The following is a 16917-nucleotide window of genomic DNA, read 5'->3' on the forward strand; positions in this document are numbered from 1 at the left end:
AGGGTCTATGTATATATGTCTAAGGGTGTAAGTGATCAGTACTCCGGTGAGAGTGAGCGAGTGGAAACCAACGGGGGCGTGGCTGGTGCAGGTCCGGGCTCTGACGTGACACTTACATTGCGTGTATTTTGTTTGTAATGGGCGTCTTTTCTAAATCATGCATTGGCTGCTGTGATTATTAAATATTCAAATGTGAATTAAATATAGCAGAAATATAGTTATTAAGGGGTTTAACTCCCACAACAATATTTTAATATTTGTTTCCAAATGAATGGCCCATTAAAAGAGATTAACAGAGATTATTTTCTATGAATTTTAAAATAACCAGCAAGGCAACAATCATTTTTATGTATATTTAAGAGTGAGAAAATATATTAAAAACTTAGGAAAAATGTCATCTTTATTGAACAGTGAATACATTTCTACTGAAACCATGAAAAGCAAAGAACAGTTATAATCACAGAAGGCATATACGTATCTCTACTCTAGAAAGGTTAGTGGTGCATATTTTGCAGTGCGATTACCCAGGTGCTCCTTTAAGAATGGCTGGACCTTAAAGAGGTTGATGTGGTAGTCTCTAGTGTGTTCATGGGATAATACAACAGTTTGGCCTTTGCAGATGTCCTCTACACCCCAGCTCACAACTCCAACCTTTAAAGGGAGAATCAGTCAAATAAAACATGAAAACAACAATAGCATACAGAACACTGTATCCTTACTGTAAACTTGAAATGTAAGCGATGCCTGCACTGCATCTGAACCATAGGTACATATATAGGCATGTTTTCTAACCTGTACTGTGCGGTGACTCTTGTCAGTAAATAGTGCACCACCAGAGTCGCCTGTGCAAAAGATAGAAAAAAACAACAATCAAAGAAATAAAGACATGAGCAACAGCAACAACTGTGACATTTATGACAGGGGAAGCCCACTACGTTCTTTTCTCCCCAAGTAGTACAACATATATACAATACGGTGCTATTAATGCTGCAGCGATACATTTAACAGTTACGGTGTGTCCAATCACTTCCCACCATGACAATTAAGTGTTTGATATAATATTGTCAGTTTCAGTGTCCAAGTCAAGTCATCACTTACTATAAAACAAAGAAAATGTGCTTCAAAGATCAAACTAAGTACGATAAAATCCAGGTACCAAATGTCTTGCGATGCCTGATGGGTAGGATTGAAGCTATAAATGGGGATGACCTCACAATTGCAAAGGCCAATGGGAGTTGTAGGCTTGCTGGGAACCAACATTAAAATGATAAATGATTGGTCTCACATCCGGAAATGGGCTGCCTTGTGAAATAAATGGTTGGGCTGGATGGAAATGCAGACAGGGTGGGTCTTGCTGACCATTTGTGTGTTAATGAAGGTGAGAATGTGATACATTCTTGTGGGGGAGGAATTCATATGTTGAAAGTATATGAAAAACACCTGAATCTAACACTTGTGTAAATACACACTATCTGTAAATAGGCCTATGTGCTACACAAACTGAACATCAGGAACTATGCTACCTCCTCATAACACGGTAGTCAAAGTAACAATCAAAAACACTGGATAATTGGTATTAAAAATATATACATATATACAGCTCCAGCTCAGCTTACTTCTACAACAGTGACATTCCCCTCTCTTTCACTGATGCAAAACCATCTATGACCTGAGGCGGGCAGGTAAGATTGTGGCCGATCCCTCCCACCCGGGTCACAAACTCTTTGAGGTTCTTCCCTCCGGCAGGAGGATGCGGTCCATCAGGACCAAAACCTCACGCCACAAAACCAGCTTCTTCCCGGCTGCAGTTGGCCTTATTAACAAGGCCCGGGACCCCCACCTGACCTGGACTCTTATCCCACCCCCACACCCTAAGTCTGTGTTACATTAACACACATTTCATTGCACATTGCTCATCCACATTGCACTCCTGTTTTGCTTTTTGCACTCTACTTTCCACTTTACTTTTTTTATATTCATTGTTTATATATTTGTATCGTATATATTGTGTTTTTTGGTTCTCATGTGTAGTACTTTTCTTGTGTGTAGTACTTATTTGTGATTTTATGTTATGTGTAGTACTTATTGTGTTTCTATGTTTTTATGTTTTATGTTTACTGTATGCACCTTCACACCAGAAAAAATTCCAAGTAGGTGTAAACCTACTTGGCAATAAATCCCATTCTGATTCTGATTCTTCTGATTCTGATTCTGATGACACAATCATAAGACTGACCTCTGGCCTTGGGTGTCTCAATGGCCGAAGACTCTATAGATATTTTGCGTAAGTTAGAACACCTGTTCAAAGCCCTCCCGGTCACAACAACGTAATTTGCGCCTGCCTAGGGCGCCAAATGTGCTAGGGCCAGCCCTGATATAGCCCATACGCTTCCCTGTCTTACCGAAGCATGCTATACATGCCATTGCTCAACATTGTGCTTAGGGACACAAACTTTGTATGCCATCTGTAGAAGCCATCTGGGCTACGATCATGCCGAGTTTCATGTGGATCGGTGAAATCTACATGAATGATATTGTCGACTAAATGCCACGAACCTCAACCAGCCCCCCAAAACACACCCCACAGAGTGTTGATACAGTGACCTGCAAAATGATCTGTGTGCGTAATTGATTAATTCAACATACCTTTGCTTTGCAGCATGATCTGTGTGTGTAATTGATTAATTCAACATCCCTTTGCATGCAGCATGAACTGTGTGCGTAATTGAATAATTCTGCCTACCTTTTCATGCAACATAATCTGTATGCGTAAATTGATTACTTCAGCCTACCTTTGCATGCAACATGATCTGTGACAGGAGCGATGCCGCCAGTGCACAGGAAGTTTTTGGTTACAATCTCCTTTGCATCTGTGGCCGTTATATCTTTGGCTTTCTTGGCATCTTCAATACAGGCATCCCTCTACAATGTAAAACAGTATCATTAGCACACATATGCATGATAATCAAGCAAATCAATCATCTGTGCAAGTCAGTCATCATTAAACCGTGAAGGTCATTGCACTATATGTGTTTGTGTATCGGTATTGTATTTCTGTAGTCCAGTTGACAGCACTAATGCTGTGGGTCCAACTGCAGAGGCCAGACTTATTCAAATGGTCACATAATATGTACTGGCCTCCATGGATATATTAGCACCTTATTATTTATATCATTATTATTTCTAATTTATTTGATTAATGAATGCATTTTTATAGTATGTACTCACCGCATTTCCGAGCTTGATTTTAGTGAATTTTTTTTCCCTTTTTGGCGACATTATATAGGCATCTTCATACTCATTATTCAATAACAGCCTCTCTGTGGAAAGCAAATGTATATAGTATAAAATATATAATATATAAGTGAATATACGCAGTGCTTAGAGCATTCTCACCTGTTGTGAGACCACATGTACACATTGTGCAGATACGCATTCAAGAGGAAAAACAAGGTTTTTGGACCCTCAGGCCACTGAAATGTATCAATGGCATAATCTTGATGTAATCAGCTATGCATCCCAATTCTGGGCATAGTCTCTCTGGTTTTATTCTACAGCTCCTCAGAATGTTCCAAAAAGTGCTGTTGATTTGAATGGGCCACCCCTATTTCTTTACATTGACCACTTTGCGATAATGACCGCCGCTCTATACGTACAGTAGATTATCCCTTACTTATCACAGTGCAATCAGGAGTGACAGGACAAGTAGTTTGTTTGCTGGTGTGTGGCTTTTCAGTGTGTGGTTTTGCCTTGATCAACTCACCATGATCCTTGCATTTCACATCAGCGCCGGTCAGTTTCAAAGCACCACTGGTTTCCTTAGTGCAAGGAATGCAGATCGGTCTTGAGGGGAAAAAAAACATGAAACAATCACAGTCTGGTGGCGGACAGCCCTAGTCTGGGCAGAAAGAGCTTTGACATTTTGACCGCCAAGATATTTTTTTAATAAATACAACACACATTACTCTGCTCAGAAAAAGCTTGGTCATTTGGACATCTGAGATCATTTTTGAAAACATACAACGCACAATTTGTTTTTATACTTGAACAATTATAACATGGCTCAGCTAACCTAAAACAATTTCATGACAGTAATTGGCTTAACATGTCATCAAAAGTACATAGTATACTGCACAGAGGTGTAGAGCGGAATTTAACTAACCTTGCAGTGGCAGAGATCGCAACATCTTCCTTAAGTTCAATAAGCGCCACGTCAAAGTCAAAAAACTCTGGTATGCCTTTATCTTTCTTGGCCAAGATATTATAGTCTGGATGAGGGATGTATCTCTCCACTTTGTGCTCTGGGACACACAGGAAGGAATTAAACAGGAGTATAATACATGCCAAAAAATAAGGCAATCAAAAACATAGCTGGGCTGCAACTACAAAATAACTTATTTGTCGATATATACCCATAGATACTGTAGTTGCATGTGATAAATATTTCATATTCAAAGTGAGGACATTCTAAAAATGAAAGCACATGGAATGTACGTGGAACCTTTGGTCTTTCCGTCTTCAATTATAACAGATATTCCGTCGCTCGTGTCTCCAAACTTGAAGCAGTGGGCAGCAGTCAAGATGAAGCGGGGGGTGACCAGAGAACCCAAACAGCTGGAGGGAAGTCCATCTTCATGCTGGAGAAAGAACAGCGGTCATACAAGAGCTAACTGTTCCCTCTTTAGAGGTGGGTGTTACAGTGGTTCTGTCACTGTCTGCAGACTTGAAGCAGTGGGCAGAAGTCCCGTTTTTTTTTTTTTACATAGAGGAATCTGGTCACCCCTCTGGTTGTAATTATTTTTAATCAAAAAATATTGTTTAGTAAAGCCACTAACTCGGACAGAGATCTCAGCCAGCCAAGGCTGCTGCTGACGGTGCTTAGAGGCTGTCTCCTTATTGCCATAGCTGTAGTGTCTGTGGAGACCACACAAACCTACATTGCTGCTCTCATCTACAGGAAGAAGAAAATACTGTCAGTGTGGTACGCAGTGCAATGGCTATACAACAACACGCATGAACACGAGGATACAAATTCAATATTTTGTAAAATACAAATATTTTACAAATAAGTTAATGCAGCGGTCTCTGCACTTTATTCAAATCTGTAAATTAATTTTTAATTAAAAAGGAAACAAAAAAGTAATTATGTATTGTGTATTATGTCTGGAAGAATACTAAAATAAAAAGAGTACATTGATGTGGGATATTTTTAAACCCAACAGAGTATACACAAAGACATGTCTTCTGGGAAGGAAAGCTATACCAATCATTTGATCAAAGACTTCATGGAGTTGTTCTAGATCATCCATCAAAAACACATGCTTTCCTGCGTTGTCTGTCACGTATTCTGTGAGCAACTCCCTCTCTACATCCGGCCCCAGGCCAAACATGTATATATCTGTAAGAAGAAAAGCCATGAGCAAACTCCAGGATTCCCCAAAACACCCTATGCACCTGTCAAATCCTCCACATTATATATCATGGTCATATCTGCTTTTAATATACCTATTATATTATATACATATATACACACACACACACATATATATATATATTGTGTGTGTGTGTGTGACTATTGTTCCTCACCCAGTTTTTCCATACGCTGCTCTTTGTTATTTCCATATACAAAATCCTTGATCTGACTCACTGGACGCTTTGGATCTTGACCCATGTTGGCTTCGCCTGGAGAGAACAGAAAAATCAAATGAACACACACACACACACACACACACACACAAACATACTGTATATTTGTATATATATATACTGTAGGTGCAAAGACCTGTGTCTGCAGTATGAAATGTGTTTTACCATCAGTGAACATGATGATTACATGGCTGCTGTTCAGAAACTGCTCCTGCTTTCTTGCTTTTATAAAACTCATGTGCTCCAGAATTTTTGTAAAGGCTGCTCCCAGGTTGGTTCCAGAATCATCTCCACTATCATCTGTCACAATACATAATACAAACATCTTGCCTCAAATATAGCTAAAGTTAGAGAATCTTAATTATGGAGCTAAAACAGACACTTTGAAGTAAAAATAGAACATTGGCTTGTATTGAAATTAACCTTGGTCTCACTGAAATATATTTTTTGTTTACAATGATGTGATTTTTTCAATGACAAATCTTTTCTTTGTTCCTTCATGTCAGCCTTTTTCAGTGCATGTTTAGTTTTTTTACGCTGCAAGTTTACGCAACATTTTTCGATGCCAATAATTTACAATGTCAACCTACGGGCCAGTGAGGAGCAAATTTCGCCAGCAGCGGCCAATCAGATTGTTTGGTGTTGTCTCTGACGGTTTGAAAATTGCAGGACTATGGCGTCATTCGGTGCAAATGCGGAGCGAATCTCACTAGCAGCAACAACCCCTTACAAGGCCATCCAAGCTTTTCTTTTTAGCAAAATAAACGGCCGAACAATGCCATAGTCCTGCAATTTTCAAACCGTCAGAGACAACACCTAATCCTGCACGTAATCTTAAGGAGCGGGTCCTCTTCCACGGAGTCCGCCATGTTGCACCTCCATGTTCCTACAGTAGCCCAGAACGGACAAACCAAAAAACTGGTTCGAGATACAGCTTTTCGCGTTGTCATGGGATTTGACAGCCACCTTAGGCACTCGCACACACTTGAAAGGGAAGGGTATTCAGCCACCTTAGGCACTCACACACACTTGAAAAGGGAAGGGTATTCAGCTGGTTGCAACTCAGCAGCCCCACCTCTAGATGCCACTAAACACAATATACCATTAAGTCAAAGTAAGTCGTTTCAAAGGGGATCTGTTGCGCATGGGAAAAGCGTAGACGGGGACTCAGGTTCAAATCAGATCTGCAGTCTTTTTCTGATCCCTTTCTGCCTCTCTCCCATTCATTTCCTGTCTCTCTTCACTATCCTATCTGAATAAAGGCAAAAAGCCCCACAAATAAATAATATGTTTAATAGTGTCAGTTGTTAACATTGGAGTGGTGAACAAACAAACAAAAACTACTTACCAAAATTAAATTTGTCCAAATCTTTCATGACATCTGCCAGACTTTTTGGGTTCCCTATATAGTAATTTTTTATGTCAACAACTGGCGTAACCTTGGTGGCAAAGAACATAATGTCATAATTGGGCGTCACATCGTAGTAGCTGATCTGGAAGATAACCAAACAATGCCATGAGTCCATGAGGATCCAGAAGAAAGTGGATACACAGGCAATACAATCACTATACACTCTTCTAACTTTCCCCATGAACACTCTAATACTAAACTTTATACACTGAAGAAGAATATAAACACACAAGTTCAGTTTCCCACCATTGTTTTGTGACCTGACATGAAATATCCAGTAATTTGTCCCATACTCCAAAAACATCCCATACGCCCTTATTTCTCTCACATTCTGTGTACAAATTCACATCTCTAGCCTTAGTCACATGGAATACATAGCCTACGGCACTGACAGATTTCCTGACAAGAACTGTAACTCACAGAAATCTTTCAGATTGTTTCATGTTAAATGAAATGTATGTTCTAGATTCATTTTCAGTATAAGTGCTTGAAAACAAATGCCCTGATCAACAGACCTTCTCAATCAGGTTCTTAGTTATATCAATGGACTTTTGGATGTGATCCTTGTCAATGCTATCAGATGCATCAATGGCGATAAAAATGTTGATGTTCCCACCCTTATCCAGATGGATTTTCTTCCCCTGCTGTTGATTGGGGCCTGAAAAGACCACATATATGACGTAATGGCAACAATGCATTATCTGCATTTGTGAAGAGTCTGCATTTGTAACAACTACACGTTTGTCTAAAATCTCCATGAGTGAAATTATCAGCAATACTAATAATAGCTAATAATAATTCCTGCAGTTTCTTTGGACCTTTAAAGAAAAGAAGTGAGATTTTCTGACATGAAAATAAAACTATATTTGTCGATGAGAATTTCCAGAAAGGGGCCAGATTGTCTGGTGTAATTCTGTATTAGAAGCACTGCATAACTGTAATGACAAAACAAAACAGAACAAAACTCACTTTCTTCATCAGCTGTTTTCAAGCTGTTCTTGAGGGCACTTCCAAACGCCTCAGACACTTCCTCTGGTGTGTCAAATGTGTAATCGACTACAGCAGAAAAACATACTTTACTCAAATGTGTAATCGGCTACAGCAGAAAAACATACTTTACTCAAATGTGTAATCGGCTACAGCAGAAAAACATACTTTACTCAAATGTGTAATCGGCTACAGCAGAAAAACATACTTTACTCAAATGTGTAATCGACCGCAGCTGAAATACACACGTAACTCAAATGACTGAAATGTGTTTAAAAGTACTGCTATACTAGGTTGTATTTAACTGTTTATATTGCTTTATGTTCTGTTGATGTTGCTGAATATGAACACATTACGTATGTCTGGAAGAATATGATTCTCCATATGTTTGGTGCTTGTAGTTATTGTATTTGTGTCACACACTGTGATTGTCAGAAAAGGTGAAAACCTGTGCTATTGACACTCAAACAGAGGAATCACACTTGTCATCTACAATACTTGCATGATAAATCTGTGGTAAAGAATCTGCATGCGAATGTCATACTAATGCGGCACAATGCCCATCAACATGCAAGGTAGGTCATATATAAAACATATATATATTTTTAATACATGCTGTATATTTTGTCTACGTTACTGTACATGAAAGGGTGCATAATTATGATTTTCCATATGGATTGGCCAAGCAAGGGAATGTTAAATAAATGGCCAATAATAACAACAACAATAATAATAATAATAATAATAATAATAATAATAATAATAATAATAATAATGTTTATTGACAGTTTCACTTACAATGACACTCGGGCTCGTTGCCAGTCCAGTCTCCACTCTCCTTGCACGTGCGCTGCTTGGAGCCGACGAGCATCAAGCCATCCTCACAGCGGTAGGTCACTTTGTCACCGATCTTAAAGATGTGGCCATCCCTGCGTGCACCGGCTGGCACTCCAGGATCTGGGCAGTGGTCCGCTGTGGAGAGGCATTGCATCATGTGGCTTCAGCATTCAATGTCACACAAAAAAGACCATTATCACAAGATACTATAAAAAGCACCCCACAAAACACTTTAACAATCAATATGTTCAGTTCTTTTTTTGGGGAAAAAAAATGTTGGCTACTTTTCGAGAAGTGAGCTCCCTGTGTTGTTTTCTGAAGGTTGTATTCTCTGCATTCTGAACATATTTAGGATGCCTCCTACTCTTTTGGCTTGCTCTCGATTTCTGCCCCTCCTCCACTCCAGCCTGAGCTTCACAAGCCTGTATATCTCCAAAGGATTGCATAGTATGGCCGTTTTGGGGTTGCACGGTTTTAGTGTTCTAACTCAATACTGGATCAATATCAGTCACTTTTGTCCCAACTAAAAAATTCCAACTAAAAAGATGTAAGAATGGGGCCCATGTTTCCCTTGAAATAATAATTTATTTCACTTAAAATTATGATCGGTTTTATTGTTTTGGTCCTGTTAATAGTTTTGTCAAGTCAATTAGTTTGTTGTTTAACACCATATTTTGAAACTGTTGGAATAGCTGTTATGTTTAACATTATAGAGTGTATATGATATGTAATATTATTCAGAAATTATATTATTATTAAAAACAGAAGACTCACTGTTGCGACTGCAAATAGGTGTGCTATAGTAATAATAATAATAATAATAGTAATAGTAATAGTAAGAATAGTATAATAATTCCGTCGTTATGATGACAATAACAACAACAATAATTAGAATTCCATTACCAATACCAATACCAATACCAATACCAATACCAATACCAATACCAATACCAATACTAATACTCATACCAATACCGATACTAATACTAATACTCATACCAATACCGATAGCGATTGTAATAACAATAAAAATAACAACAACAATAACAATAACAATAATAATAACACTTACTGTTGCGACTGCAAATGGGTGTCCTGCCACTCCACTTTCCATTGGCTTTGCAGACACGAGTCGCAGACCCATAGAGTTTGTAGTCAGAAAAGCACTCATACGTTGTTGTGTCATTTACGTAGTACCTTCCTTGTGGTGGCAGGACATATCCATGTTTAAAAACCATTGGATCAGGACATTTGACCACTTTTGGAAAGAAATAAACAAAAAACATTAATGACTAATGTGTGAAGAAAAAAAAAACTTCACTCATTTAAAAACAACAATTTTGGGCCCCATTTCATATAAAGTGTCATTGTTCCAGTGTACTTATATACATATGGAAATATTATAAAAATCTATATAAATATAATTCCTTACCTCTAGTAAGCAAACGGTACAACTACTACTCAAACCCATAACTCATAACCTTAAGTTCAACACAAATAATCAATGATCAGTTTTATCAATAATCAATATAATAATCAATACAATCAATCAGTTTTCTTTTGTTATCTTTTTATTTATGTCTTTATTTTAAGCGTCTTTGAGAACTGTGAAAAGCACTATCAAAATGTGATGTATTATTATTATTATTAATATTATTAATTAATTAATAATAATAATGATGACATTTACCAACATAAAAAACTCTGTTTTACTTGAATTAAGAAGTTAGGACCTAAACAGTACATAGCACATACAATGTGGGCCAACCTTTTCTGTACTTACTCTTGCATTCTAGTCCATGGTCTGGTAAGGGCTTCCATCTCCCACTGGACAGACAGCGACGACTTTGAACTGGAGAATAGTATCCATCTTGGCATTTGTAGGCCAGCAAAGTGCCTAATTCAAAACCCCGGCTAAGGGTAAAACTTCCCCCCTTTATCGACAGCAGCTTGTCTGAGCAAGTTTGTTGGGATAGAGCACCTATTCCAACGAGCACGGGGAAATATTAATAACCAAATGATTGTATCCTCTAAAAAGCTGGTGTAAATACATCTGTGTAATCCAGTGACTGAAACCGCTTTTTGTTTTTTTATACCTTCATCACACTAACATTTCTGGAGGCAGTTAATCCGCCATTTGTCCAAACTTACCTGGTGCAAAGGAAGAGACTGTCATTAAAGTCAGCAAAGTCCAACAAGCAGTTTGCGCCATGCTAAGTCCTCCTCTGGTTAACCTACAAATGAACACACCACAAACATGATTCAGTGCTTTATTTATCTCTCTCTCTGTGTGTGTGTGTGTGTGTGTGTGTGTGTGTGTGTTTTTTTTGTGTGTGTGTGTGCGGCAGGGTAGGGTGGGGGTGGTGAAGGAGGACATGACTAAGATGTGGCAACTGTTTACACAAGAGCTGAACTAGGCTGATCAGTAACTGACATAGTGACAGAGAGAGAGAGAGAGAGAGAGAGAAAGAGGAGAGAGAGAGAGAGAGGAGAGAGGAGAGAGCAAAGGTGATTTAATCTCATATATGTTAAAGTTATTCCATAAAGCTTCCAGCCCCAAGGCTTTTTTTTGACTATGTTAGGTAGTCTGCCATGCCTGATATTTTTGTATATTTCACCTAACTAAAAACCATGAGGCAAAAGTGGCATTTATGATTATATTCTAGAACACCTCAGCAATAATAAAATGAGAGTAAAAGGAATGTAGTAAAAAACTTTTTTTATTAAAATGAAATCTAAAGACACTAAAATTAAATCTAGTTTTAGAGGTGCTCAGACTTTGTAAAAAAACACATTGTTAATATTTTGGAAGTTTTCTTTTTTACTCTGAGCCCTGTAAACATAGGTGTTTGATAAACTCACCTATGTGGAGCATTCAGAAAGTGTGTGTGGTTTCAATACTAATTTTAAGTAATATACAATGTAACACTTTTCTTCACTTAGACCACTATGCATATTGATGAGAAAGGTGTGAACATTCTGGGACACCTCTGTCAAGAACAATGGCCATGACGTAATGGGCCTGGAATGTCTTTGTTCCTACAGGTTTACTTGACACATCATGAGCCAATAGTGATCACTGAATTACCATCTCCTTATCATATGAATAGTTGTCATTTGCTAATGGGAGGGTCGAAACCTCACTCAGAGGCTGAAATTTGCAAGGGATTCGTAATATTGTCCTTACAAAGTGATTATTTATATTTTAGTTTCAAACTTTACATATTTTAAAAGAAAAGGGTTCAAGGTTGCTGTGGGTGTTAGTTTTATGTTTCTAGGACAAAAACTCGCAGAGATTTTTAAATATATTAATCAAAATACCAAAAAGTTCCCCACGGGGCACCTTGGGGCTTGAAGAGGCTTGAATACTGTCACTCATGTCTGATTTTAGCAATGGTGACACTGTGAAATGATCATCATTTTAATATTTTGCCAATTCCGCTAATGATGGCTCGTTTGTCGAACACTATGTTACTTCAGAGCTTTTGAAAGGGTGATAAGGTGGCTGAGTCGTTGTGTTCGTAAACTAAGATAGCAAAACTCAACCCTGGTTCCCAGAAGCAGATGCTCTCAGCTGCATATGTTGCAAATAAAATGTATGTTTGTACGCTTGCAGACTGACTCCCCTTCCCGTAACTATGATAAGGCCACTCTGGTCTTGCTTCATCACACAGTTAGAAGGACAACACTGCAGAACAAACACAACAGGAAGAAACACAACTGGTTTACACAGTTTACACAGTTTACAACCCAAGAGCAGTGGTTTTAGCAATAGCTTTGTCAAAAATCCTCTTAGGATAACTTGGCGAGCAACTTTAAGCAGAGTTCTTAAAAAAACAACCACTGTAAAAAAATAAAACAGTATGACAAACTATATTGACTACTACTAAAAATAATAATACAAACATGAAGCTTTTTTTGTAAATGTGATTAACTCCGTCTGGTAATGAATACTGTTACTATCACTGAAGGAGAACAGTCACATTGGTTCCTGCAAGACAGATGACACATTAGAGGCCCATGGCTCAAAGGTGGCACATTAAAGACAGACAGACAGACAGACAGACAGACAGACAGACAGACAGACAGACAGACAGACAGACAGACAGATAAATAAATAAAGATGGCACATTAAAGACCCATGGTTCAAAGATGGCACATTAAAGATAGATAGATAGAAAGATAGATAGATAGATAGATAGATAGATAGATAGATAGATAGATAGATAGATAGATAGAAAGATAAATAAAGATGACACATTAAAGACCCATGGCTCAAAGTCCTTGATCTACAAATTGTATGTAAGAGGAGTTTTGGAAAACGGGCTTCTCTTCAGCTCTTTCTTTCACATTATAGGCGATGTCCAAAACATGCTTGGTGCATCAAGGTTTTGTAAACATTGTCATCAGACATAAAGACAATGAGGACATAAGGACAATGAGGCCATACGGCAGATATCCCTTTTTCCCTGATAGGGGGAGTCCATGAAATTAATTTACCAAAAAACTTCAAATATTTGCTTAATATAAATAAATACTGTATTTTTCTACAACTGAACACATGGCAGCTTAGTATTTCACATGGAACTTGATGTGTCTGGGAAGCATTACATCTGTCCATTGGCACCCCATTAACACCCTACTATTTGGTGCAAATTCACTCAAGTTACCTCAAGACTCCGGAGTTGCATATAAATATATTAAACAACAACAAGCTTGTCGGGCTCATCCACGTCCTGGCAGGCCAGAGAGAGGCCCGGGCCCTCTCTCAGAGAGACAGGGAAGTCAGGCTCACTCCCAGACTGCAGCAGACGCGAGAGAAGCAAAATTAAACTCATCACACAAGGTTTATATAGAAAGAAGTTAGCGTTCATTGACGCCAAAACACTTTGTCAGCAGGCGTAACCACGTGGTGGGTCTCTGACATCCGAGGTCATATTACTATGCTTTCTGTCATGCAAGGATGTCAGTTTTACACAAGGTTGAAAGAAGCACCGTTTTACCCTTCTTATTACTTCTGACCAAAACATGCTCTTACACATATGCAGACTAAGTGGCGTCAGCACCTAATAATCTAAGTTACACACAAACAGAAACACAGAAAAGCCATGTTCCTGCTTACATAAGCACATGATTCATACAAGGTAATTATTAACACAAGGCACTTGATTAATACATTCTTAAGTCATTAACAGTGTTTCGAAATGAATTCTATCACCTATTATTTGATAGAAAATCTATCCTCTCAGGGTAGCATGATATATGCTGAACACTCCATTATGGACTTTGACGCAGGCTGGACAGAACACTACACATCACATCATCAACATTCCTACAGATCATGGGCAACAAGATGGCGCCTACTAGTGTCTTAGGTGGAGAGCTACCACTGGTCTCTCCTAAGGGGAGCGCCTCAGTGAAATGCACATACCAGGCCGACACACACAGGATGGAGTATGGAAATAATAAATGTATTGACGTACAGGATACAAATTGAAACAGACTGGCCGGGGAGCACCCTAGCCCAGCTTACGTACTATCATTTCAATCAATCAATTAATCAATAAATCAATTCATGTATTTGAGCTCTTTCCACAGTAATGATCTTCAATCTGATAAATCACACAATAAGTGAATACGTTGAAGTGTTGCCACACACACTAGATGGCAACAAGTAAGAGTCACATTAATATAACACTGCAATACAGATGTTAATGATTCACTGCAAGACTCACGATCAAGGCTGAACATTTAGTAAAGCTGGGTTAGCATGGGAGAAAGGATATATGAGGAGACCACTTGTTGTTTGTTTAGAGTGATCCATTATGGAAAGAACCTGCTCCCTACCACACCTGGATATTTAAATCAAAGAGATTTCTCCCTGTCCATATATGTTTACTGCATGTCAGAAGACCCTCCAGTCTGCCTTTCAGCCAGAGTAGCCATCAGATGTGAACTGAGTGAAATATTACATATTCTCTAAGGTAGGTCCTTATGGAAATTCATACAGTACATTCACGTTTATTTACTTTGATTGCAACTATGCATTTACTTGATGCTCCATTTTATTTACTATAATTTCATTAATATTTTTTTTTGTCCTTGAATTTAAATATTTGGTTTTGTTGCTTTGTGTTTTATCTTTTATTAAATACAGATGTCTCCAAGTCTCATGATGAAGTCAGAAAATGTTTCCTTCAATTTCACCGGCATCATAAACCAGACTGAAGTCTTTGACCTCTACTGCATCAAACAGCCTGTGGGTCCTTTGGTCTGGGGCGTCTTCAGCGTGCCGTGTTCATTTGTCGGCTTGCTTGCTAGCATATGGCTTCTGTGGGTGCTCATTCAGAGGCGGCGTCGGGGCTTATCCAACGACATCTACATGCTCAACCTCACCGTCATGGACCTGATATTTAATAGCTTTCTACCTCCATCCATTGTCAACTATTTCTTTTGGCAAGATGATGTTTTTTTGATGGTTTGTGATTTGGCCTTCTGTCTCAACATGAGTGGAAGACCTCTGTTTATAGCCTGTATTTGTGTGGACTGTTACATGGCTGTGGTTTACCCAGTTCCATACATGAAACTGAAGCATTCAAAATATAGGCTGGTGGCCTGTGTAATAGTCTGGGTTTTGACACTGTCCTATGGGATGATGTTCGCCCTTGATAGAGATATTTTCACCACATCCTTCACAGTGATCCCGTACGTCTTGTCCCTTCCGGCCATCACCTTCTGTGATCTTTCCATCCTCCGTGCGCTGAGAAAGCCGGATCCATCTGGAAGGAGCGACGTCCACCCACAGAAACAAAGAGCTCTGCAGACCATCACCAACAGCTTCATCATGGCCGTAGTGTCCTACCTCCCTCCACTGGTTGTGTATGGGTTCTCTGATGTGTTTCCTCTGAGCCAACAGGACATTTTCTGCCATATTGGCATCCCTACCTTGATGTCTTCCACTCTGGGAAGCACCATCTTGCCTCTGCTCTACCTTGGAAACCTCGGGGGCTTAAAGGACCTGTGGAGGCTGTGTTAGAAGTCTTTAAAAAACAAAAGATCATGTTCCCAGTTTTGCTTCCACTTGAAAATGAAACATTCAAGGTACGTTATGATTAAAAGATTAGTAGGTCCATGTTGTTAGTCCATGCTGTTACATGATGGACTTAATGGTTAGTACTTATGTACGTGTTCTCTTGTGTCTCAGTGTAAAGGATCTTTGTTTATTGTGTCTGTGGACTGCTGTCTAAGTGAGTTACAATTAATTATGAGGAATTTTAATGACATTGCTGTTTGTAGCACTATAAACAAGTTTGAATAATGTTTGGGTATTTACTTTGAATAAATGTTATAGCGTGAATGAATCAAGATTCTGTGAGTGGCTTTATTTGTTAATAAACTTGATAGGAAATAGCTGAAATAATTGGAATAATGTGCGTCCTATCCTCCTTTATTTTTGATCTATAGACAAAATGTTGTTGTTGTTGTTGCTGCTAGTATTCTTTGACCTCTGACCTCCAATGGCCTGTGTCATTTGAATGTTGCAGAATGCATTATATATTCATATTTTCCTTCTTCAGATAAAAATCTTGGTGTGAACTTTTCTTCCTCAGATTCATAAATCTAGTGATTGCGTTAAACTGTGAAAAACCCAGAAGTCCTTTCGTGATGCATGCCTGTGTATGTCTCGGCTGTTTTGGCAAGGGTAGCATACTATATACTGAACACATGGCAGCTTTGTATTTCATATAGAACTTGCTGTGTCTGAGAAGCATTACACCTTTCCCTGTTTGATAGAGGGGTTAACCCCATGCAAATATCCTCTCAGGGTAGCATGATATATGCTGAGCACTCCCTTCTGGACTTTGTCACACACACACTGGTGTACACATACTACTCTGATGACTCTGACTGATGTGTGTGTGCTTCTGAAAAGAGTTACCACAGCCTTATCTCGAGACAATTGCTTGTAGACAATGACTTCACTTCCTCAGGTGGTTTACTTCACCGCTCAACTCAAACGCCTCTTTGTCATGTGA

At 38.8% G+C, this 16917-nt stretch overlaps 1 protein-coding gene across 1 annotated transcript; it reads right to left on the reverse strand.

Annotated features, from left to right (window-relative positions):
- Positions 1–382: 382 nt before the first annotated feature.
- LOC105909372 (complement factor B-like) lies at positions 383–11162 on the reverse strand. The gene is made up of 18 exons (XM_031561400.2): positions 11033–11162; positions 10665–10862; positions 9954–10139; positions 8843–9016; positions 8027–8113; positions 7573–7715; positions 6995–7139; positions 5812–5946; positions 5587–5682; positions 5264–5398; positions 4836–4951; positions 4502–4637; positions 4163–4301; positions 3764–3843; positions 3229–3320; positions 2793–2922; positions 793–842; positions 383–651 (listed from the first exon to the last, which is right to left on the reverse strand). Exons 1-18 carry the CDS (start codon positions 11091–11093, stop codon positions 481–483), a joined length of 2274 nt encoding a protein of 757 aa, XP_031417260.1. The 5' UTR covers positions 11094–11162; the 3' UTR covers positions 383–480.
- Between the last annotated feature and the right edge of the window lie 5755 nt (positions 11163–16917).

The sequence above is a fragment of the Clupea harengus genome, chromosome 23 (genome assembly GCF_900700415.2).
Source record: "Clupea harengus chromosome 23, Ch_v2.0.2, whole genome shotgun sequence".
In the NCBI taxonomy this organism is placed as follows: domain Eukaryota; kingdom Metazoa; phylum Chordata; class Actinopteri; order Clupeiformes; family Clupeidae; genus Clupea; species Clupea harengus.